Here is a 23,354-nt window from a genome sequence, read left to right as displayed (position 1 = left end):
CTACAGCCTGCAGTGGAGGAAAGCCTCAAGAAATAAAACCAAGAAAATCTTAATTCATTAAACCAACTGTTGCTGTGACAGCAGGTAAAACTCACCTGTCTGAAAATAACCTTTTCTTCAGCACATCAGCGGGACGGTACCTGCGCACCGAGCTCAGGTGTAACTCATTAGTCCTGATGGCTGCTCCTCCAGCATGTCATCATGAGGAATACCAGCTGATTGGAGCTGGGCACGTGGACTGCTGTTTGTTTGTTTTTTATATAAACAGCGACAGAAATATTGAAAACGTGAAAACACGTTTCAGTTTGAGAAAAAAAAAAGACTTCAGATGAAGCACAAACCAACCGTCCTGAGCCTGGTTCTCAGAGTGGTAACAGGCGACTTTACCTGACTATATAAATCATATTCATACATCCAGGGAGGCCCCCGAGATTCAAACCAACAATCTCATGGTTCACCTGATACAGACATGAAACCAACCTCTGAGCCTATGAAAGAACAAAACCTCAAGTATTTTTTAAACAGAAAGTAAAGAGACTACATGAAACATTAGAAACCAGAGTGAAGTGTGATCACTGTTTAGTTTCCTGATGAGCGAGAAAGTGACTGAAAAAGAACACCAAGGTTTTTTAATTAGGACGAGTTTTTATTCGATCGTAAACATCTTCTGTTCCTAATTAAAGGAATATTTCATCCTTGCAGCAAATATTTCGTTTCCTCAGTGATGTTTAACGTATGTAGGAATCAGATCAGGAGACGAAGCTTTATTTTAGAGATTTATTTTAAAAAATACAGACAGGAGAGACTAAAAATTATGTACAGTAGTGACACGAGCGCCCGGCGGGTGATCACACGTCGGCGGCTCCGTTCCTCACTTCTTGGACAGCTTGGCCTGTTTGTTTTTTGGAGGCGCCCACTTTAAACACATCGTGTCCACTGAGAGCGAGACACAATCACACCTGACATTAGCAAATCAGCTGCGGGGTAAAAACCCGACACGAGAATCCTCGAGATCTGAGAGCCTGACGCCATGTTTGTAATAAGATGAGAAGATTTTTGGAACATCTGTGCAGGTACCTGTGATTGGTGGTTTCTTGTACTGGGCGCTCTTCAGGTGCTCCTCCACCAGTTTGGGCGTCACACAGATGACGTGCTGACCTTTCCAGTACTTCACCATGTTGAGCGACTGCAGCGTGCTGATGATGTCACTCTGTGTGATGCTGGTCATCTGGCTGGGAGACGCAGACGGACACGAAGGTTAAAATCAGAGAGTTTGTTTTTTAATTCCAGGTTTTGTTTTTAAAAGTTCTGATCAGAAACTCGTCGAGTACCAAGTTTCACATCAACACATAAACTTATAAAAGTTTGTCTGCTGTAAAATTGAAAACAGCAGAGCTTTCACACTGAGTGCATCTCTGAGCTGCCAAACAATCGTTTTGGTTCTTAACCTTCACAGCGTCTACAAAACAAGTGGAAAAGCAAAGCCGAATCGTCCAGCTTTGCACGTGTCTGCGTGTCTACCTGAGGTCTTTGATGGACAGCGTTCCTCTGAAGTCCCTCAGGATCTCCAGCAGGACCCAGGACCAGTAACTTCGGTAGCTAAGCTTCCCCAGATCAGAGAGCGGCTTCTCCGGAGACCCCACTGTGTTCTCCAGCTTAGACAGCTCATAGCCTGCAGCAGAAACGGGCGATATCAGAGCTGCTGCCAGCGAGCGTCTCTCCTTCAGTCACTCGCTCTGTTGGTGTCATGACTACACCCCTGCCATCCATCCATCTGCTGCACTATTCCCATCTCCACTGTATTTTACTCAACATCTGTTGTGTTTTGTGTGCTTTTGCAGGGTTTTTCTATTTGCTCGTGTTTTCTTAAGTTGGAGTGTGTTTGATCTCTTGGGGCCTCAATCCACAAAGCATATCTCTACAGGAGACAAAAATCTGATAATTTAACTCAAATCTGATATTTTATAGAAATTCAGATATGCCAAACAAACACAGCTTGGAAAGTTACCAGGCTGGAGGACACCTGGATCAGCTTGTGATACCATTGTGAGATTGAAACAGTGACTCCTAATTTATCTTTTCTCAGTCTGATGTACATTCATTCATTCATTCATTCATCCATCCATGTGAAAGCTGAACCAATCACATCAGCTCTTTGGTGGAGGTCAGGAGTTGCAGATTTACTGACTTCCTTTCGGTTTTATTATAAATGTGAAACAACTTATTTGTGTCATCTCGAGTCCATCTGAAACTCCCAACTTAACATTTGAAATCCTGTTTCGCCTGAAAATTTTTTCTGCAAACATCTTTAAAAAGCTCTGATTACAAACTCCAGGCTCTGGTATTCCAGGACTCTCCCTCATCACTCATTCACTGTCACTTACTGAAAGCTATCAGGAACTTCCCGTAGCCTCTGCGCTGGTAAGGCGGCAGCGTGAGAATACAGGCCACATTATTCCCGTCTGGAGACTCTTTCTCCTGAAAAATAAAACCACAGAAGTCGTGACGATCAGTCTGAAATGAATACGAGGAAACGACCTTTGAGCCGCGCGCTGAGGACTTACTTTGGAGAAGTAGCCGACGATGTGCGCTCCCTGTTTGTTGACCTCAGTGAGGATGTAGAAGATGAAGGGCTCCACATCAAAATAAAGCGTCTTGTGGTCGAGAAATAATTTGGCTAGTAGACACAGATTCTGACAGTAGATCTGCAGACAGAGAGCGACAGTCAGCAGCAGGAACACAAACCCACGTTAGCAGCTCGGGGTTCAGCCGGGCTCACCTTGTGGTCTCTCCCGTCCACCTCGTACACAGATATGTTGCTCCTCCTGTAAATCTCTTTGCCTGGAGGCTGCCTCCACTGACAGTGTGACTGAGGAGGAAAAGGTCAAAGGTCAAAGGTCAAATAAACACTGCAGTTTGATTTAACGAGTGAAACTAAAAATTTCCGGTTAATACTTGTACAGCTGCTGTTATTGTGTATATATTTATTTAGATTTAGATTTCTTCATACATTCTTATATAGTTCTATATTGTGTATTTTGTTGTACAGTTATTTTATTTTCAACTTTAATTTATATATTTTATCTTATTCCTTCCTAGTTAAATTTACCCTTTTTAATTTTTCATATTTATTTCCTATCTTATTCATAGCCTTTTCCTTTTTTGTTTTCTTTAGGTCACGAGCAGTTGTCCAAGCATTTCACTACATATCGTACTGTGTATGACTGTTTGAATTTGAATTTGAGGACAAACATGCATACGAATAAAATTACATATTCATTTGTTTTACGCCTGAACTGCAGCTTTCACGAGAGACTTTCACACTGGTGGGTTCGATAAACAGCAAAGTCTGACACTTTTATTTAATAAGGACAGTTTATGTAGAACAGCATTAAAATATTAGATCTAAACATGCTGAACTGCAGCAAACACAAGCTGTGGATGTATGAATGAGGCAGGTAACAAAGACGGAAACATCAGAGTGTCGTATTTCTTCCATTGAAGGATTCTGACGTATTCCTTCTTAACATGTCTTTTGTTGTTGTGCATGTTGAGCTCTAAACCTCAAAGATTCCAGTAAAACACGAAGCTCTGAGCAAAAGAACAGATTTGAGGCTTAGCGATTAACCTCAGGGTTAACTGTTTCAATCCAAGACATTAAAGCTGAGGTGGAAAAGTGTGGATTTAAAGCAGCGCTTTTAAACGCGACCTCTGTCTCAGTGCAGCAGCAGGTGACGGTGAGTGTGAGTGATTTAGTGGTTTCATGGTGGTGAGTTTTGTGTGCTCAGCGGCTCTACGGCGTTACTGACAGCTGCCGTGCAGGTGAAGTGACGGGACGCTGCTGTCACGAAAAACATGGATTACACCCGGACAGATCCACAAGTAATTAACATCTAATGTACCCGAACACAAAGATACGTGCTGGGATACGGAGAAGCACCCAGCTTTGGTTTGTTAACAGCAGATCGCTAAAGTCAAAGATGCATCACTTCAAAGCTTTTTTGGTTTTTGTGGAGAAGCACCATCACACCCCTCTCGCTTTGCTGAGCGGGGATGACTTTACTTATTTTGTGGCACCAGGTAGGGCTGTGCGATACGACCAGAATCTCATATCCCGATATCAGACATCTATCGTCCGATAACGATATAAATCACAAAAATGTAACATTTTCTGTAAAGTCTGTGAATCTCGGGCAGCTCGACTTGCGGGAAGTTTTAACCGATGCATGAAACGATACATTTTTAGACATACGTTGTAACGGCGCCGTTTTCTTTGTATTTATTACACGGCGTGCTGCGGGGAGAAGCCTGTTCTAACGGTTGAGTCTAAGGTCTATTTTTTAGTCTACTTTTTTGCTTCTCATCTGTAAATGATCTGCTCTTTCACGTGATTCAGTTTATTTTGAAAAGTCTGAACAGGATCTTGAGCTTTATTGTGAAAGGTTTATGTGGAACATAAACAAGCGGACACGCGATGCTGTCACCTTCATTGTTGCTAACGACAACGCATAAAAACAGGCGCTTGTCCGTCCGTAGTGTGGTTATATTAAACATTAAGAGGAAGAGAGAACTTTAAGAAACTAATACAGCCACTACAGTGACATCAAAACCATGAACAAATATTGCCGTAAACAGTTTATTTTGCGACACCACGAAACAAACAATAGCGTAAAATGAAACGACAGACGTTTTTATATCGTCATCCGATATATATGGTTATATCGAACAGCCCTACACCAGGCTGCAGCACACAGCACACATTTATCAGATTTGTGAATGACTGACATTTTTTCTGAGTAAAACGAAGGCTGACAGAATCATGACAGCACAACGTTTTAATAAGAATCTCATCAGGCTGGATAACAATCCTTTAACAGTCTTCTGTCTCACACATAAAGCCATCATTCACTGACTCAAACAAAAAAGCAGGTATGACTCTATGAGACACAAACGTCCTGAACTGAGGTGACTGACCAGGTGATGTCTGAACGTCTTCTCGTACTTCATGTATTTGAGGCAGTACTCGCAGATCCACAGCTTGGGTTGCTTCCCATAATCCTCAGGAAATGGTGAGAAGTACCAGGCATCGATCTCAAAGTTTCCTATCTGGATCTTATCCACATACTTCACTTTGGTGATCTGAAAGTGAGGGAAACAGTTAGCTTATTGACCAAATACTGGAAATAGTGAAAAAACGTGGAAGAAAAGTGGTTGTGACTACACACCGCCTCGTGCTCCTTCTCCAGTGCAGCTGTCGTTGGGTCCATCTCTGCGTATGTCTGCAAAGAAAAGCTTCATTAGAAAACTGTAAGTTATGCAACGCTCCTGGTGTTATTACACACACTCTATACCTTCTGCACATGGTTGATCTCATCGTGCTTGCGCTTCTGGTTGCGGGTGATCTTCCTCTCAGGCTGGTCACCCAGATCTCCAACGCCACCGATCTCTGTGCTCTTCCTAACCGCGTCCTTCACTGTCTTGGTAAGTGCCAGGCGAGACTTACCCACCCATTCGTCCAGCCGCCTGTTGACTGCACGAATCCCAGAGAAAATTAGATGTAGATACAGCAGCTGGATATGAACGTTTAGCATGAATTAAACAGAAGAAACATGCAGTATAAATCAGAATTTAAAAATATGAAAGTATTTTTGTACTTACACCCCACATAGTGGACATAAAACTCTTCTCTGCCCTCCTGTTCGTTCAGTCTGGACTGAATAACCTCTGCTGTGTCTGTGAAAGGAGCAACAACCATCAGCTGGTGCGACTCACGGCAGTACAAGCAACTTCCTGCCGAACTCCCTTCAGATTTCTGGGACTTAAATGCGGGCTTGCCTTAATTAACCATAAACTTTGTATAGATTTGGCTGTTAAAATCTCACCTTATGTGTATCGAGACGTCATTTAATTCGGCAAACATAACTAAACACCTTAGTGTGTTTATTACGTTTCAGTGCTAACTTTTAGATGTGGGCCGTTTGTTGTTTAAAGTGTCACTGTTTAAAGATCCATAGAGAATTTTCTAGAAAGCCCTAAAAATCTTCAGTTAGTAAGCGATCGCTGAATTAAGTTTTTGGACCAAAGCCGTTTGGGACTTTATGCGAGTCATTTAGATTTTTAACTGTTTGATGGCAGTTTTTCACCAAAACAAAAGCACTGAGTCCATATCCAAAATAATAAGACAGCTAGCATGCCAACGAAATTGAGAAGGGAAAAGCAGAACATGGTCTTTACTCACGCCATGTCTTATCGGCTCTTTGACATAAATACGTCTCTCCGATTGCCACCGACACCTCCTGCTCCCTGCCACCGAGCACCCCTCCTCTATCCGGAATGTGCTGACTACTCGAACTCCCGGCCTCCCTGGAGCGGCCGAGGGCCTCCGCTTCATCCTCCTCCCCGCCACTGCCGTTGGAGGAACACGCAGCCGGGATGCTGCCGTCCAGCTCACCCCGCTCGCCTTCCATATGACTCGAATCCATGTCCACGTCCATCGTGGGCTCCGAGTCCTTGTTATTAGCGTAGCTCTTGTGAAATTCGCTCCCGCCAGTCATAACCTCCGAGGTTTAAAAACAGCCACACACGTCTGCGTAGTTTAAAGAGGGGCTTAACAGGACAAAGTGCCAAGATGGCGCAGGTTACGATCCGCCTCTTTCACGGTAAAGTAACTGCATCTCCCATGATCCTTAGCGCTGTGACGTTGGCGATTTCGCCTCACTGCTTAACGGTAGGTATATATATATATATATATATATATATATATAAAACACCCAGCACGCCCCTGCGGGCGGTTTATCCTTCTTATATATATATATATATATATATATATATATATATATATATATATATATAAAATTATAATTTTCTAATGAATATTCACTTGTTGAGACTTGATTTAAGCAAAAGCTCAGGAATACACTAAAAAAGATGGTTCATAACTCCCCCAGGTCAAAGTCTGTCAGTACAATGGAAGAGTAGCTTATTACTATTATTGGGTTTTCTTTGGGGGTTTTTTTACACTTCACATCAGTTTTTGATTTGAGGTAAATAAATACTTTAAATGTAATAAATGAAATGGTACCTAGTGATCGTGTTGTGCATGCAGTTTTAAATTATAGTACCATATGTTTATCAAACTGACATTAACAGTGAAGTTTATGTTGATAAGTCCTGCTCAGTGACTGCAGATCTGTTCACAGATCTTTTTATTCTTACGTTTGTTCCCTGTTTGCTGAGCAGAGTAAAAAAAGCTGAGTGAAAATCATCCCCTCAACTGCCAGGCCATGGAGACAAACACATCACAGCAAGATGTCAAGCTGGAGTTCACCTAAAGTGTAACAGTCGTGTGCCAGAGTTTCAGAAAGAGTTTGAGTTTTCCAGTATTGCTGCACTGTTGGTAGTTTAAGGTGGATCAAAGTTTTGCTGCATATTTTAAAGGCAAAGTCAAACTATCTTCTTATGCTTCTTAAAACTCTTCGTTTGCCCACTGTTACCCTCTGGATTTGACACGTGCTTGTCTACCTGCCACTACGCTTTTTAAGCCAGTCATTCTACATTTGTTTGCTTTGATGCAGATGACACACTGCTGTATGTGTCAGTCTAATGCGACAATCTGAGAAAGATGTTCGATCGAGAGGTGTTTCCTATCAGGTCTGAAAGTCTGAAATCATATCTCAATCCAGGAACCCATCAGCTCTCACTGAGGCTTTTCAGAACTTTAGGTCTGACAACAGACATCCAGTTAATGGTTATCAAAGGCAGACTTCCTGTTTGGTGCAGCAGGCATACTAACACAGACACTCAGCCTCTCTACCGTCAGTTTTCTCTCCGGTACCTGGTTGCAGCACTTTAATGCAATATCAGTATATCACAGAGGGTCCACATACAAGTTATTTACTGTACTAAGAGAAAAACACCAAAGCTGCCATCCAGAGAAATTTGGATTTGTACTTCTTTTAATTTATATAGTGCCACAACATAAAGCAACAACCATCTGGACCCGATAGCGTGCGTGAAAGTGCGTACCAAAGCGCAGGGTGATGGCGATGGACAGGAGGATGGGACACTACAGTGAACGTCTTTTCTGCTGCAGGACTTTGATCTATGCACACTGACAATGGAGGCACATGTAAGTTTGTTCATTGGCCCTCCTGTCGCCCTTTGTCATAGCACCTCCTCTCTTCCCCTCTCCACCACCTTCTGCTGGAAGCCCCTGCCGTGACCACGACGGGGACCGCCTCCTCTGCCGCACAGGTTATTGGCTCCTCCTCTGCTCCTGGAGCCACGATCGTCCCAGTGGTGCCGTGCAGGTCCAGCAGCCCCGGAGTGTGGGGCAGGTCTGTAGTGGCCTCTTCTCCGTCCACGATGGCCTCGACTGCCTGCAGAGTCTGCAGCATCTTTTGGGAACTCTGTTTCCAAACCCGACTGACATGTGGGCACCTGCGCCTCTTGTTCCATTGCCTTGACACCCCCGTCCGTCTTTGAGGGACATAGTTCTGGGTTTCCTTGCACCTGTTGGCCACGATTACCCTGAGCTTTAGCTGGCTTCTCAGTACAGTCTGAAGACAGAGAGAGTTTGTCCAGGTCCTCTGCGATGGGGGCGACTCTCTCGTGATGGGGTCTGGACCTTCCTCCTCTTCTCTGCCCCCTCACCTGGTGCTGATGCCTCTGTCCCAGAACACCTTTACAGTGGGAAAGCCCGGGAACAGACTGGTCTGCTTTGTCACCAGTTTCAGCAGGAACGTTAGAGGCTGAGGAGATTGGAGGGCCTGGAGGCTCATCGGCATCCAGATTTCCATTTTCAGCAGCAGGTGGAGCCTACGAATGTCAAAAAAAAATTATACATTGAATACATTCAAAACATCGTTTAACACATTAAAGTCAACGTGTTCTGCTTATTTCCGGTTACCAAGTGGTGTTTGTTCCTCTTTCTCTAAAGCAACTCTTCTGATTGGCTGCTCCTTTCTCTCTCTCTGCCTGACATGACCATATAAAGTAAATCCCCTCTGGATGACATCACACAGAGCCAAGAGTAGAAAAAAAAACTGTGTGAAACTGAGTGTTTTGTTCACAAGGATTACTCTGATCTTCTCTGAACTCAGGCATGTGCGGTCAGGGTCACAACGCATCCTTCGCCATTACCCCCGTTTACACTCGTAAACGTCCCCGCAAACCACTGCAGACAGGGACCGAGTGCCTCACACACATTCTTACCTCGTTGATGTGGATGAGAAAGCGGTTGGACTCCACTTCGGGGTCAATGATCCCTCCTCTAGACCTCTGACTTTCCAAGAGCTTCTGGAGTTCACGCCACTTCTGCTGGAAGTCTGAACCGATCGCTGCCTCGTCGAGCTGACAGGAGAAACACGAAGCCCGGTAACGTTTACTGGCGAAATCAGACAAACATCCGTTAACAGGTGAATTAAGAACGAGCTTTACCTCGGGCAGCTGAGGTGCGGGAGACGACAGAAGCTGAGTAACATCGTACGTCAGCGGCTCTCTGCACACCGGGCACACCACGGTGAGCTCCTGTCAGAAGAATCAAAGGCAGAGTCAGAAAGTCTCAAAGTGATTAATCATCCGTGCAGCTGCTGACGTCTGACCTGGTGGTCCGCTCTGTCTCTGGTCTTGTCCTCCTCCAGCTCCTTCTCCCTCTGCTGGAGCTCCCTCTCAGAGTGGCTCACGTAGCGGCCGAGGCAGTGTGAGTGGAAGTAGTGGTAGCAGCTCGTCTTGGTGAACGTCTCTCCCTCCTGACAACCAAAGCATGAATGACTTTACTCATGACTCGTTCCACTAGACTCTACTCCATCTCTGTCGTTTTCCAGTACGACTGAGTACCACCTAATGTGCTTGGGGTTGTTATAGCAACATGGCCAAAAGTCCCGTGACTTCATTTGTATTTGACACAAACAACAACAATGGAGGGCGTTGGGGCGGTGATAAGCATCTGGACTGCGTGTGGAACCTTTTCTCTCACTGCTGGGTTTGATTTTTGTGAAAGAGTCGCCCTCCTGACTCATCGAGCGATGCTCCTGACTGGCCAATCGGCAGCATGCAACCTGCTGATGTCACATTTTCAGATTTTCTCAGATCGTTCGGAAGTAGGTACACTAGGTACTAAAAAAGTACCTGAGAACAGGTACTAATGGAAAACCCTAAAAATGAGTCGAGTCGAGCTGATCTGAGTAGATACTATGTCAGGCACCACCTACAGAACAAATGGTCACAAAAAATGTTCAGGCGTCTCTTTCTGGGTCAGGATTGAATATCCAACACAACAAATTCAAGACAAAAACAAAAGTCTTTGTCCTAATTGTGTCACTTTCACAGAGGCGAGCACCAGAGATGCTGACCTGTTAAACAAGTTGCTCACGTTTATTCATGCCAGCTAACTAGATGATGATGATGATGATGCTGATGGCTCTCTCTGTGACACCAAGCTGCAAACAAGCGAGGTGGAGAGTAAGCAGATGGTCGCCGTGCTTTAAGCCCCGCCCTGCAGCGCTCTGATGTAGACACGAGGAGAAGCGTGACACCGTGTTGAAGTATAACCGCTCGACCACCATGTTTGACCACGTTCAGCACAAACACCAGGACGCTAGTCTGCACGCTCAGTTATCTGAGTGTTTTGTAATCCTGTTTAATCAGCTGCCATAAAAAAATAAACCCCCACAGCACAGATGTTCCTGGTAAATAATTTACTTGTAATTTTAATGGCCCAGTTCCACCCACCCACCCACGCACGCACCACAGGCAGCAGGTACCCATTTCCTGTGAGTGGGTCCTCCACCCTTTTCCCTGAGAATCATAGTGTCAGACATGGAGGTGCTGATTCTCTCTGACAGGTGGAGGTTCTTGTTTGATGAAGCCACAGAACCACGTCATCTGCACAAAGCACAGACGCTATGCTGAGGCCACCAAAGCGTTTGTCCATAAACGTCACAGAACAGGTGACACAGGGCAGCGCTGCTGGATCCAACACCCGCCGAGAACAAGCCCGACAGAGTCCAAACCAAACTCTCGCTGCAGCCGTACGGAGACGGCAATCAGAGGAACAAGAGCAGGCATGGAGACACGAGCAACACGGTCAGAGCTGAAATGACCTCTAAACGCAAGCTGAGGTAAGACTTAGACAACAAAGAGCTGTGACTAAGACCACAAGTGTACAAACAGCCCCGTGGGAAGCATTCAACACAGGAATGTGGCCACATTCAAAGAGGGAACTCCAAACTCTGATGGAGGGAAGCGACTCACCTTAAAGCCGTAGAGACAAATGACACAGTTCCCATGAGGAATATTGCTTTCAGTCAGGATTTCTTTAGCTTTCTGCAGGAGAAAGATCAGAGCAAGACTTTAAGATAAACCCAGCGAAATGACACATTTTATCCTAATGAGAAACAAACAGCACGTATAACAACCTCAATGAGCTGATACAACATGGGCGAACCCAGACAGGACTGAGCCTCGAGCTGAAGACACTTTTGGACACTAAGAGAGAAGAATCAGAGGGTTTTACACTCAGTGCTGAGAGTTTGTGAGCAGAAGGGACTGACGCTGGGAGATGAGTCACTTCCTCACCTGCTGAGTTTGTCATCAGAAAGCCCGCGGGGGTTCCGGATGGAGATCCCCGGAGACGATGAGGGATACTAAACACAGAAGAAGAAAACACTCATTTCAGTTCAGTGAAAACTGCAGAAAGATGTCAGCTGTTCAATCAGTGCAGAGTGTGATGTGACCATGAACCGTGACCGTGAGATTTGTTAACACCAAAAATGTAAAAATGAGCTTTTTTATCCCTCACAGCACATGACTGTTAATAAACCGTCCACTAACGGTCTTCTGTGCGTTTCTGTCTCGGAGTTAACAAACGTTTCTGCGAGCTGAGCCGGTGAAAGGCGAACCTGCTGATCGAGGCTCAAAGTCAGCGTGAGCCGGACGAACTGTGAGACGGAGTCCTCGGCTGTGGACGGGTACAGGTCCAGGCTCACCTCCCAGCCCCTGAAACAAAAACAAAACTGCATCACCGATCACAGAACCTCCCACCAAACTCTGTCGAGCTGACATCACTTCCTCCAAACACAGTCAGAAGCATTAAAAGAGAGACACTCTCAGAGTCCTGAAGTCAAACTTTTTAAATTTAAAGATGATTTTTTCCCCAACTTTTATGGAAAAAAAACTTTTTAAACTAATTTGAGGCAAAATCTGAATTTGTTTTAAACTGCGTTTTACTCAGACTTGTGATTCTCTTGGAGCTTTGGTACGTAGCAGTCTGTGTCAAATATGATCATCAATGCCACAACTCCAGATGTGGTAAACCGCTGGCCACATCTGGAACTCCTTCGTGTCTCCTCTGATCATCGAAAGTAAAATGAATGAAGGCTAATGATTCAAAAGGAATTCTCTAATTCTGCAATTAGAGATTATTCACAAATGGAAAACATTCAAAACATCATCCACTCTTCCAGGAGTGGAGGAAACTAAGCCATAGCAACATGGCAAAGCTGCGTGGGAAGAAACAAGACTTCAGGAGCAACGTCGTCTGGACTGACTAGAACAAAGTGCACCACAAACACCTCAGGCCAGCTGTCAGCACGTGGTGGGTGAAGATGATGATTTGAACACCTTGCAGTTACTGAGTGGACCATAAACTCTTCTGTACATCAAAGTGTTCTAGAGTGTGAGACCATCTGACCCACAGCTAAAGCTTGGACCAAACTCGGTTTTGGATTATCCCAGAGCAGCAAATCTCCAAACAAGGAGCTGCAGTGATCCAGAGTCCACACCTCAGGCTGAGCTGGGACCTTCAGAGAGCCAAGAGCACTAACTTCCTCCAAATGATGACATTTAACACCTGTACAAGTCTCACCTGTCCAACACCAACCAGCACTAAAGCTAACCCAGCTGCTGTTAGCTCACCTGTCCTCTCTCGTGTCCACCTGCAGCTCGTCCAGGTAGATGGACTGCAGCACCTCGATCTCAGACTGGACGCTGCGGACAAGAAAACAGCGCAGTTAGTGTGTGCGGCTGAATCTCTGCGACATTTCATAACCGGCTAAAATTAGCGTTAGCATTTTAGCTCGACACAGCAGCAGACCTGCGGTCAGATTTTACTGCGCGGCGGCACCGAGCGGGTTAGCCGCGGGTCACACACACGCGGACACGACATTAGAGAAGCTTAGTAGTCACACTTCACACACTCATCCTACAAACTCACTCGCACTCGGCCGCCGTCATCATGATGCTGTGCGAGCCGGCAACAGCTAGCTGTGGCTAACCGGAGGTTGCGTATACACAGACCTTTCAGAATAAAAGCATTGCAAAACAGACCGTGCTAAATACAATAAAACGTACAAGATATTTGTTGACAGATTCTCAGACATTTATCACAGAAAACACCATACAATGAAAAACTACACTGAGGCTGTGAAACCTTTGGATCGTAGTGAAAAAAGCAACAAACTTCATGTGATATCGAACAAAGAGGAAACCACAGTGAGAGAGTCGGTGTGTTCAAAATATGTTTATGAAATAAAATATTTTTATTTAAAACGGATTCAAAACTCACTCATAAAATTACATTTAAAATTTTTGTTTTACCTTTTAAAACAAATTCAGAAAAACTGAAAATGTACATATATAAACGCAAATAATCCGTATTTATTTTAATCCACAGACTGTAAGTATTGCTCTCTAGTGGTCACAGAACGCAACTGCAATTAATTTAATCTTATTAGTTTTGTTAATCCTAAAATTCTTGAAGGACTTGTGACTTCAAATGTTGAGAAATTCAAGTAACTTTTGAAAATACTAAAATATTGCAGTAATGTCTACTTAATGGGAAAAAATGTATGACTAAATGATTAAATTATTTTTTAGTAATATCATTACGAAATCTATGATCAGCTGTACTTAATGTAAACTGATGTATGCAGTTCCCCAAATGACCAGCAGAGGGCAGACAACTCTCAAGATTTAATGTATAATGTCAAAACATGTCTTGATGCATCTCAATCATCCAGGAAAGTAAATCTCCAAAAGTTGATTCTGTTCATCTGGACGTAGCGTTTTGTGGCAGAAACGTTTCGTCACTCATCCAGGTGACTTCTTCAGTCTCCGCTGACTGCAGGTTTCCCCAATCTTATAAACAGCACATTTGCATTGGAGAATGTCAAAACATATCATTACCATATGTTTATGAAGGAATTCAAGATGATGATAGGCGATTTAAGGGAAAGGTGGGTTCTAAACCATCTGCGCCCCCTGGTGAGGTCTTCATTGGATCGGCTGCAGTTTGCTTACCAGCCTGGCATCGGGGTGAAGGACGCCATCATCTACCTCCTGCACCGAGCTCTGGCTCACCTGAAGAAGCCTGGAAGCAATGTGAGGATCATGTTCTTTGATTTCTCCAGTGCTTTCAACACCATCCAGCCACGACTTCTGAGGGACAAGCTGGAGCTATCAGGAGTGGACCACCACATGTCCCAGTGGATACTGGACTACCTCACAGGACGCCCACAGTATGTGAGGACACAGGGCTGTGTCTCTGATACGCTGGTCTGCAGTCCGGGGGCCCCATGGGGAACAGTGCTGGCACCGTTCCTCTTCACCGCAGACTTCTCCATCAACTCCCCACGCTGCCACCCACAGAAGTTCTCTGACGACTCTGCCATAGACTCTGAGTACAGACAGTGGACTCTGGACTTTGTGGACTCGTGCCACAAAGTCTAGAGTCCAGATCAGCAGGTGACTCGTGCCACCTGCTGATCAACGCCGGGAAAACCAAGGAGTTGGTGGACACACCACACTGACACTGGTGAACATCCAGGGAGTGGACATTGAGATAGTGGACTCGTATATGGTAAATGGCCTGTATTTGTATAGCGCTTTACTAGTCCCTAAGGACTTTACACATTCAGTCACACACCCATTCACACACTGGTGATGGCAGCTACATTGTAGCCACAGCCACCCTGGGGCGCACTGACAGAGGCGAGGCTGCCGGACACTGGCGCCACCAGGCAACGGGTGAAGTGTCTTGCCCAAGGATACAATGACCAAGACTGTCCAAGCCAGGGCTCGAACCGGCAACCTTCCGATTACAAGGCAAACTCCCAGCTCTTGAGCGATGATCGCCCCGCATGTATAGGTGTATAGGCACCTGGGTATTCACCTGAATAATAAGCTAGACTGGAGCCACAACACTGATGCTCTGTACAGGAAGGGTCAGAGCAGACTCTACCTGCTGAGGCGGCTGAGGTCATTTGGAGTACAGGGAGCGCTTTTAAAGACCTTCTATGACTCTGTGGTGGCATCCGCCAGCTCTGTTCTGGGATGCACCCTGGACCCAGTGCAGGTGGTGGGAGACAGAAGGACTCTGGCCAAAATAACATCTCTGATGGACAGAGTCTCCCACCCCATGCATGTAGATGTTGCTGCAGAGCTGCTTCAGTGACAGACTGCTGCATCCTCGATGCATGAAGGAGCGTTTCTGCAGGTCCTTCCTCCCTGCAGCTGTCAGACTATACAATCAGAACTGCTCCCAACAAACACAGATGTTTACATCAGCGCTGTAACTGCAGTATTTTATCAACTGATTCACTCTACAGCCTGGGTTTGCCTCTTACCTGTATTTTATTTTATTTTATTTTATTTAATAATGGTACAATACTCTGTTTTTGGTAACCATTGTCCTCAATGTAAATATGTAAAACTTGTGTATGTTTCTGTTCTGTGTCTTGTGTACTGTTTCTTTGTATATGTGTCTTTTTTGCTGCTGTTACACCCAAATTTCCCCTTGTGGGACAATTAAAGGATTATTCTATGTCTTCTTCTTATGTCAGCGTGTTATGAGATGAGATGAGACGAGACGAGACGAGACGAGACGAGACGAGACGAGACGAGACGAGACTTTATTGATCCCACTGTGTGGAAATTTTTGCATTACGTCAGCTCAGGGACAGAAAGCAGAAGGATAATACAAAAAATACAAATAAAATACAAACAAATATAAAATAAGTAAGATATTAAACTATATACAACGGTAGCATAGACAGTATGTGACTGTGGATATAGCTGTAGAAATATGCAAGACATAAACTATAAACTACATAGTTATAACATAATTTTTCCATGTAAGTAATAGTTATCTATAAGAATAGACGTGTACACGCACACTCACATGCAATATGAGTGTGCATCTAAATGTACAGCATCTAAATATACATATACATACACATATTCCTGCAAACGTCCACACACATAGAATGTGCATTATGCATGAAGTGACCGTGGATGTCCACAATGTCCAGTGACTTATGACACTGTGAGGAAAAATGTTAAAGTATTCACATTTTTTTCTTTCTCCATAAAAAAAAGTTGATTTTGTTTTTCTCTAAATTCTTTGATCATTTCTGGATATGAACAACCGAGTACAGAGCCATTTTAAAACGTTATAGCGGCAATTTTGTTCCTCATGACAAGTTCGCCATTGTTATGACAAACACCAGCCCACAGAGACACTTCCTGTGAACTTCAAAATAAAATCTGCGAGGATTTACAATGCGCACTGTCTGACAGTAGAGGGCAGCATATGACTCCTTGGCGTCAAAATCACGAAAAGAAGAAGAAGATCGTGATCACGAAGAAGAAGTAAACCCGCGATACTGAAGAACATTTAGTTCAGAGTAATAACAGAAACTGGGGCTGATTTCAAGCAATATTATTCTTAGACATGAGTAATACCCACCGGAAACATGGAGCGTGTTTGTAGATGTTCTGGAGCGACGTTATAACCGGATAGAACCTCCACAGTTTAAATGTGGGACACCGAGAAGCTGCTTCGCGGTTTGTGTGAGAAAATGGAGGAAAGTGCGATGGAACCGGACTCAGTGGAGATGTCTGGATCCGGACCGAATCCCGGGGTCGCTGAATCCTGGGAAACCGTCACTGCGGCGCTGGTGAGTGGCTTCCCACTCTGGACACCTGCAGCTATGTGACTGTAGCATAACGAGCAACCGAACTCCATTAAAAAATCTCTCGATTTAACGTTTTGTTGGTCGTAGATGTGGTTTGTTAGCAATTTGAGAGGTTTTCAGATGTCACATTAAACAGGAGAAGTTTTCGGTTAAATTCGGCTTGTATGTATCGATGTCTTCTTAATGGTCCTAATCTGTGTTGTTTCCTCTGTCTGCTTCCTACTGAGTTCATTATTGGTTATCAATCCTCATAAATGTAAAGTAAACTGTGACGTGACGTCCATAAACAGCCAAACTTACAAGTTACAAAACAGAGGTGAAACAAGTGTGTGAAAAAACGAACTTTCACAGTTAGAGAAAGACCACAAAGCTACACAAATTCAACTGTAAGAAATGTAAAATGAACACAGGTTAATAAAGCAAGTGCAAAGACTCAAAAGGAGCGCACGGAGACTCGGAGCAAGATGCAGATCAGGTCAAAAAGAAGCAAAACAACCACAAGGGTTAGTGGAATTGAACCAAAAACACAAGCTGAGACACAAACTCGTCTCCTCCAGTCTCGTGGTTTTGCTCCTCTGTACGAGGGTCATCGGTCAGTCTAAGAAATCCAAACTGAAACTGGCTGTGAAGAAACCCTGTCAGCCAGCACCAGCACGTGTGCATCCTGTGTTTGTGTAACGCTGTGTTTTGGTTGCGTTCAGGTGTCTCCGGGTAGCTCGGTGTCAGAGCAGAGCCTCTCAGACTCGCTGGCCCTGCTGAACGATCAGGGTCTGGGCCGGCTGCTGGGCAGCTGGCTGCTGGAGACGCTGCAGATGCGTCTGTCTGCCTGTGTGGTTCCCGAGTTCTGGTCTGCCCTGAAGCAGCCGGAGAACGAGATGGAGGAGAAGGACAGGGTCTGGGTTCTGCTTACGGCCTTCAGGACTCTGCTGGACAGGCTCGAACCTTTTCTGGGTGAGTGGACCATCAGAGAGTTGATGGGTTTTCTCTGTGCGCAGCATTCAAACTTCTCCTCCTCCTTACAGCTGGTTTGGAGAAGCTGGGGGCGTGGCAGGATGAGGGCCGTGGAGGTCTGTGTGGCCCAGGATCCAAAGCCCTCATGGAGCGAGCCTTCACCACCATCAGGGCCCTCCTCCTCTTCTCCCCGGCTCCCGTCCTCCAGGAGCGAGTGCTGGAGTTTTACAGCCGGACCTTCTCTGTCTACATGAACCGGGAGGGCAGCGGTGAGGACGCCACCGAGGCTCCCGGTGGCGGGGCCTGCCGGGGCTGCTGGGTCCCCGTGCAGCAGTGCTGGTGTCAGCAGGCCCTGGAACACCTGCAGGAGCTCAGCCACATCCTGTGAGTCAGGCTTTTAATTTGAAATAATTGACGTAACGAGGCAGGAAGTTGGCATTATTTCCTTGAATTTTCAGAGTAAAAAAAAAAAATAAAGTTGTGACTAAAATAAAATAATAATAATATAATATATAGCAAATATAAATCTTCGATCATTTCTAACAGTTGTATTTATGATGCTGAAGCGTGGCTCAGATTAGCTGTTTGTTCTCATGCAGTCTGAAACGCTGACGTCTGATTGGTTGTTTCCAGGTCGAAGCTGCAGCTGCTGGAGTGGGTGAGCTCCGAGGCCGTCACCACCATCCTCCACAAGCTCATCGAGATGCGGATGGAGCAGCTGTGCCGGGGCGAGTACGAGCGCTCCTTCCTGCTGGAGTTCCAGGAGGTGAAACATCTGCAGCATCTGTCCACGCTGAAACTCACTGCGGCCTGCTCCTCATTTACTGTGTGTGTGTGTGTGTGTGTGTGTGTGTGTGTGTGTGTGTGTGTGTGTGAGCAGTGGTTGGAGCTGGTGCTGGGCTGGCTGGCTAAAGTGTTTGCCAGTGAGGCGGACGGAGATGCCGCTTCTTCACTCCCAGCGGCCCCCGGCGGTCTCGGCGTCCAGGTGGTCCCGGGCGGCGGCTCGGTGCTGAAGCAGTGGAGGTGCCACATGCATCAGTTCTTCTGCAGGATCTATGTCAACATGAGGATCGAGGAGCTCTTCAGCATCATCAGAGGTGGGAGTCTGCAGCAGGTTTACAGATCCACGCCAGGCTGAACTCTGACCTCTGAGCTGTGATTGGACGCTGACGCCTGCTGATTCTTTAAGTCTTTTCTTTGCCGCGGAGCTCTCGTTTCCTCTACGGCAGTGTTTCCTGTCATCGCCTAGAGCTCAGCTCGAGTCAGGACGACGGAGCGTTTCAGCTAGCCACCGCTATAGAACAGGGTGGTCAAACATAAGGCCTGTGGGACAGAATCGCCCCAGGAAAGAATCCACTCTGGCCCACTGAAAGGATTCGAAAACAATAAAGAAGGGCATGAAGTTTGTAGAAAGAGCTCCCCGACAAAGTAATAAAGTAGTAGATAAACATTTAAAACACAGAAAAACGTCTAGTTTTTCTGTCATTTAATCAGTTTCTGTTTGTAACAGAGCCACAGTCAAAAAACAACAATAATAATTCTCTCTCTCTGTAAACCAGATTTCAAACTCTTCTTGGCTCTTGTGCTTCCTTTCAGATTTCCCAGAATCCAAAGCTGCTATTGAGGATCTGAAGTTCTGCCTGGAGAGAACCAATCAGAGACAGCAGCTCCTCACCTCGCTCAAATCCGCCTTCGAAAGCCGCCTACTGCACCCGGGTCGGTTTCTGTTGGGGTTTATTTTTGTGACCTGATGAGTCGCGGTGGCAGATTTTTTTAAGTTAAACGCGATTCAATGTTTAAAGTCAGGATTAGAGAAGAAAACAACAATGAGATGAAGGTGGAGGAGGAAAAGAGCCCAGAGGAGGTTCAGTGAGGTGGTGAAGGAGGAGGTGGAGGCGGACCATAGAGCTGATGCAGCTGTTTAAAAACAGCATTTGTTGATTTGCTTATTTTGAAGCTGTTTTTCAGCTCGTCGTGCACACGTGTGATTTCTCAGGTCATCCTCATCATCGTGTAGGGAAGCTGGTCTCTATGGTAACGTCTGTGAAACTGACTGATCTGTCTGCAGGCGTTCACACGTCAGACATCCTCACTGTTTACATCTCGGCCATCAAAGCGCTCCGAGAGCTCGACCCGTCCATGGTCATCCTGCAGGTCGTCTCCCAGCCGATCCGCAAGTACCTCAGGTGAGTCCACGCAGGCGCCGGCGGGATTCGCTTTCAGTCCTGCTCTGATCTTTTGGCTCTGATCGTGCACTTTTTTGTGAGTAAAGTTCTACATGAGTTTAACATTTGACGTCCTAGCAGAGGATCAAACGTCCGTGTTGTGTTTCAGGACCCGGGAGGACACGGTGAGGCAGATCGTAGCCGGTCTGACCGGAGATGCAGAGGGCTGCACCGACCTCGCCTCCGAGCTGTCCCGAGGAGACCCGGTGACTCTGGAGATGCAGGACAGCGACGAAGAAGGCAACGACCCCGAGGACTGGACTCCAGACCCGACCGACGCCATGCCCGGTCAGTGAACGCACCGCGCTGAGCGCAGAGAAGGAGACCGCAGCTGAAGAGAAAGATCTTACTCGTGTGTTTGTTCTCAGATAAAATGGGCTCGAAGCGCCGCTCGTCCGACATCATCAGCCTGCTGGTCAGCATCTACGGCAGTAAGGAGATCTTCATAGACGAGTACAGAGGCGTGCTCGCCGACAGGCTGCTGCAGCAGCTCAACTACAACACGGCCAGGTACGACCGCACCAGCGCCCAGCTTAAAGCTGAGAGAAAGTGTTGGTACTTTGAACATGTCGGGTCACTGATAGCAAAGTAAACGCTCACGCCCGTCCTGTTTTCTGCGTCTTCAGGGAGATTCGTAACGTGGAGCTGCTGAAGCTGCGGTTCGGCGAGTCTCACATGCATTACTGCGAGGTCATGTTGAAGGTAAACATCTGGAATATGGATCGTTAACCAGATATTTTAGGACATTCCCTGAAAGGATGAATTTCTGAGAACGTTGTGATTACCCGATGGATGCAGGACATGGCGGATTCTCGCAGGATCAACAGCAACATCCGCGAGGAGGAGTCAAAGCTGAGCGAGGAGGAGCAGCCGCCGCTGCCCCTGTCGGCCATCATCCTCTCATCTGAGTTCTGGCCCGCGCTGAAGGAGGAGAAGCTGGAGCTCCCTCCTGTCGTCTGCCAGGCCATGGAGGCCTACACCCACCGCTACGAGAAGCTGAAGGTGGAGTTGACCCACTGTGGCGTCTCTGGTTTGGTTTGCAGTAGAAACCAAATGCACAGCTACGCTTTTACCTGCTGAGTCGAGTCCCGTTTGTGTTTCAGGCCATGAGGACGCTGAGCTGGAAGCCTCACCTGGGCTCGGTCACTCTGGACGTGGAGCTGGAGGACCGAGTCCTCACCAACCTCACGGTCTCACCCATCCAGGCTGCCACCATCATGTACTTCCAAGAGAAAAGTAAGGACTTTCATTTCAGAGCGCTTTCATGCTGTGAAATGTAATTCTGCGATGACCCCTGATGTTTTCCTGACATGGCGATGTCATGGTTGTAAACTATCGGCTCTGACATCGCTCGTTACGCTGCGTGGAGTCGAGGGAGATGCAGTTTGATCGTCGTGTACCTGCTCGTCCTCTCAGGTTCTTGGACGTTGGAGGAGCTGAGTGCGAAGCTGGGCGCCCCGAAGGAGCTGGTGCACAGGAAGCTGGCTCTGTGGCAGCAGCAGGGCGTGCTGAGGGAGGAGGCGGGCGGCCACTTCTACGTGGTGGAGAAGGGTTCGTCGAAAGAGAAGCTGGACAGAGGCGTGATGCTGATCGACAGCGACGAGGAGAGGGACTCCAACACCGCCACACAGTCCGAGCAGAGGGAGGAGAAGCTGCAGGTACGCACTTCATTCATCCTGCTGTCTCAGGGTTATTTACTTAGTTACTTTAAGTATTTGAAACCTGGCACCTGATGATGTGCCGCTTCTTTTCAGTCGTGTTATAAAAATCACTTAATAATGAATGACAGTGGGTGTTTTAGGATCACATGCTCCATAAATCACGAGCTTATTGTTGTGAACGACTTGGTGCACCCGCATGATCCCAGGAGGGTAACTCACCCCTGGTTGGGTCTCCTAAGGAGGTCTTTCATGGGAGAGCGCCTGAGAGCCGGGATCTTAGCCATTGAGGCACAGCTGTGGACAGCCCACCTCTTGTGGGAGGGGCCGTAGGGGTTCAGTGCTTTGTGAATCGCGTGGTGTATGTCTTCAGCTGTCTGGAACGTCACCGCTCTGCTGGGGAAGCAGTTCAAACGAGCGCTTCAGCCTGAAAAGTATCAGCTAGTTCTAGTTAGGTCTTAAACTCTCACAGTAAGCACACTGGGCCTCTGTCTCTGCAGCTGTTCTGGGTCTACGTCCAGGCCATGCTCACCAACCTGGACACCATGACACTGGAACGCATACACACCATGCTGCGGATGTTCGTCGCTACGGGACCCGTCGTCACGGAGATGGACGTGAACGAGCTGGAGGCGTTCCTGCAGAGGAAGGTCAGGGACCATCAGCTCATAATGTCCGGCAACGTCTACAGGCTGCCCAAATCCAACTGATGACTGTGCTGCGTCCAAGTGCGTCGGAATATGTGGAAGATTCCAGCGTTTGTTTTGCTCTGAGGGATTTTTACTAAAAGGGCTCATGGAGTAAATATGGAACAATTCTAACTTAAATTTCCTGGATTTTTCCATATGATGTGAAAGCAGCATGGATTTAAATAAAAAAAGGAAAAGCAGTGTTTGTTTTTTCAAAATAAAAGCACTTCCACTCCTTTAAGCATCAGTACGGACAGATTTGATGCTGCACCTGGAGATAACTGTAAAGGTGTTTGGTGAACGCCGATGTGTAAAACTGGTTAATAAACAGAATCATTTCAAAACCACTTTCATCTGTGCCTTTTTCTAACAGCTGCAGTTCTTCCCAAAGTATAGAGCAAACATTTCAGCCTCTCCTGGTTCTCTCTGTGAGATGAAAACCACGGGCGGAAGGGCCTGCAGCTGCAACAGTGGGAAGACACTCTTTGACAACAAAGAAACACCAACAGCTGCAGTTCCTCTAATGTCCAGCAGAGACTCCAGGAGCGAGTCAGTCCCCATGTTAAAGCTTTACAGCAGTAATAAAAGTGTCTGACACAAACTGATCTCTGTAGAGAATTTCCCCTTCATAATCGATTGTCCCAAAAATCAGAACAGAATTGGGGAAAAGGGCTTTTAAACACGCTGCCCCGGCTTCCTGGAACAATCTGCAGAAGGAACTGAAATGATCTGACTTGGTTACCTTGGGAGAGTTTAAGTCTGTCTCAAAGGAACGAGAGAACAGGGCCCTGTTTCAGGAAGCCGGTTTGGAAAACTCAGAGTGAAAAACGATACTCAGGGTTGAGTAACCCCGAACTG

The 23,354-nt window shown here is 46.3% G+C and overlaps 3 protein-coding genes across 4 annotated transcripts; 1 reads left to right on the top strand and 2 right to left on the bottom strand.

Moving 5' to 3' along the window:
* Nucleotides 1-763: 763 nt before the first annotated feature.
* kat8 (K(lysine) acetyltransferase 8) lies at nucleotides 764-6,661 on the bottom strand. Of its 2 annotated transcripts, XM_082529612.1 has the most exons (11): nucleotides 6,239-6,660; nucleotides 5,659-5,733; nucleotides 5,352-5,530; nucleotides 5,226-5,279; nucleotides 4,975-5,139; nucleotides 2,780-2,869; nucleotides 2,565-2,705; nucleotides 2,385-2,478; nucleotides 1,522-1,672; nucleotides 1,078-1,232; nucleotides 764-936 (listed from the first exon to the last, which is right to left on the bottom strand). In XM_082529612.1, the coding sequence occupies exons 1-11, from the start codon at nucleotides 6,552-6,554 to the stop codon at nucleotides 872-874; spliced, it is 1,485 nt and encodes a 494-aa protein (XP_082385738.1). In that variant the 5' UTR covers nucleotides 6,555-6,660; the 3' UTR covers nucleotides 764-871. The 2 variants fall into 2 exon arrangements, with proteins under 2 accessions (XP_082385738.1, XP_082385737.1); XM_082529611.1 differs by having other exon boundaries at nucleotides 764-1,232; nucleotides 6,239-6,661.
* A 1,276-nt stretch (nucleotides 6,662-7,937) lies between these two features.
* rnf25 (ring finger protein 25) lies at nucleotides 7,938-13,310 on the bottom strand. The gene is made up of 10 exons (XM_082531494.1): nucleotides 13,214-13,310; nucleotides 12,916-12,987; nucleotides 11,901-11,997; nucleotides 11,578-11,645; nucleotides 11,418-11,487; nucleotides 11,254-11,325; nucleotides 9,603-9,749; nucleotides 9,439-9,528; nucleotides 9,214-9,351; nucleotides 7,938-8,817 (listed from the first exon to the last, which is right to left on the bottom strand). The coding sequence occupies exons 1-10, from the start codon at nucleotides 13,234-13,236 to the stop codon at nucleotides 8,164-8,166; spliced, it is 1,431 nt and encodes a 476-aa protein (XP_082387620.1). The 5' UTR covers nucleotides 13,237-13,310; the 3' UTR covers nucleotides 7,938-8,163.
* A 3,296-nt stretch (nucleotides 13,311-16,606) lies between these two features.
* On the top strand, nucleotides 16,607-22,843 carry anapc2 (anaphase promoting complex subunit 2). Its single transcript, XM_082532035.1, has 14 exons — nucleotides 16,607-16,955; nucleotides 17,675-17,924; nucleotides 17,996-18,308; nucleotides 18,558-18,690; nucleotides 18,805-19,021; nucleotides 19,521-19,640; nucleotides 19,993-20,110; nucleotides 20,259-20,437; nucleotides 20,518-20,659; nucleotides 20,776-20,851; nucleotides 20,948-21,151; nucleotides 21,253-21,385; nucleotides 21,566-21,807; nucleotides 22,308-22,843. The coding sequence occupies exons 1-14, from the start codon at nucleotides 16,815-16,817 to the stop codon at nucleotides 22,515-22,517; spliced, it is 2,478 nt and encodes an 825-aa protein (XP_082388161.1). The 5' UTR covers nucleotides 16,607-16,814; the 3' UTR covers nucleotides 22,518-22,843.
* The last annotated feature ends 511 nt before the right edge of the window (nucleotides 22,844-23,354 follow it).

Source organism: Aulonocara stuartgranti (assembly GCF_965226115.1).
Source record: "Aulonocara stuartgranti genome assembly, chromosome: 4".
NCBI classification, from domain to species: domain Eukaryota; kingdom Metazoa; phylum Chordata; class Actinopteri; order Cichliformes; family Cichlidae; genus Aulonocara; species Aulonocara stuartgranti.
Note: the sequence above shows the minus strand (reverse complement) of the source record. Positions and strands in the feature narration are given on the sequence as shown.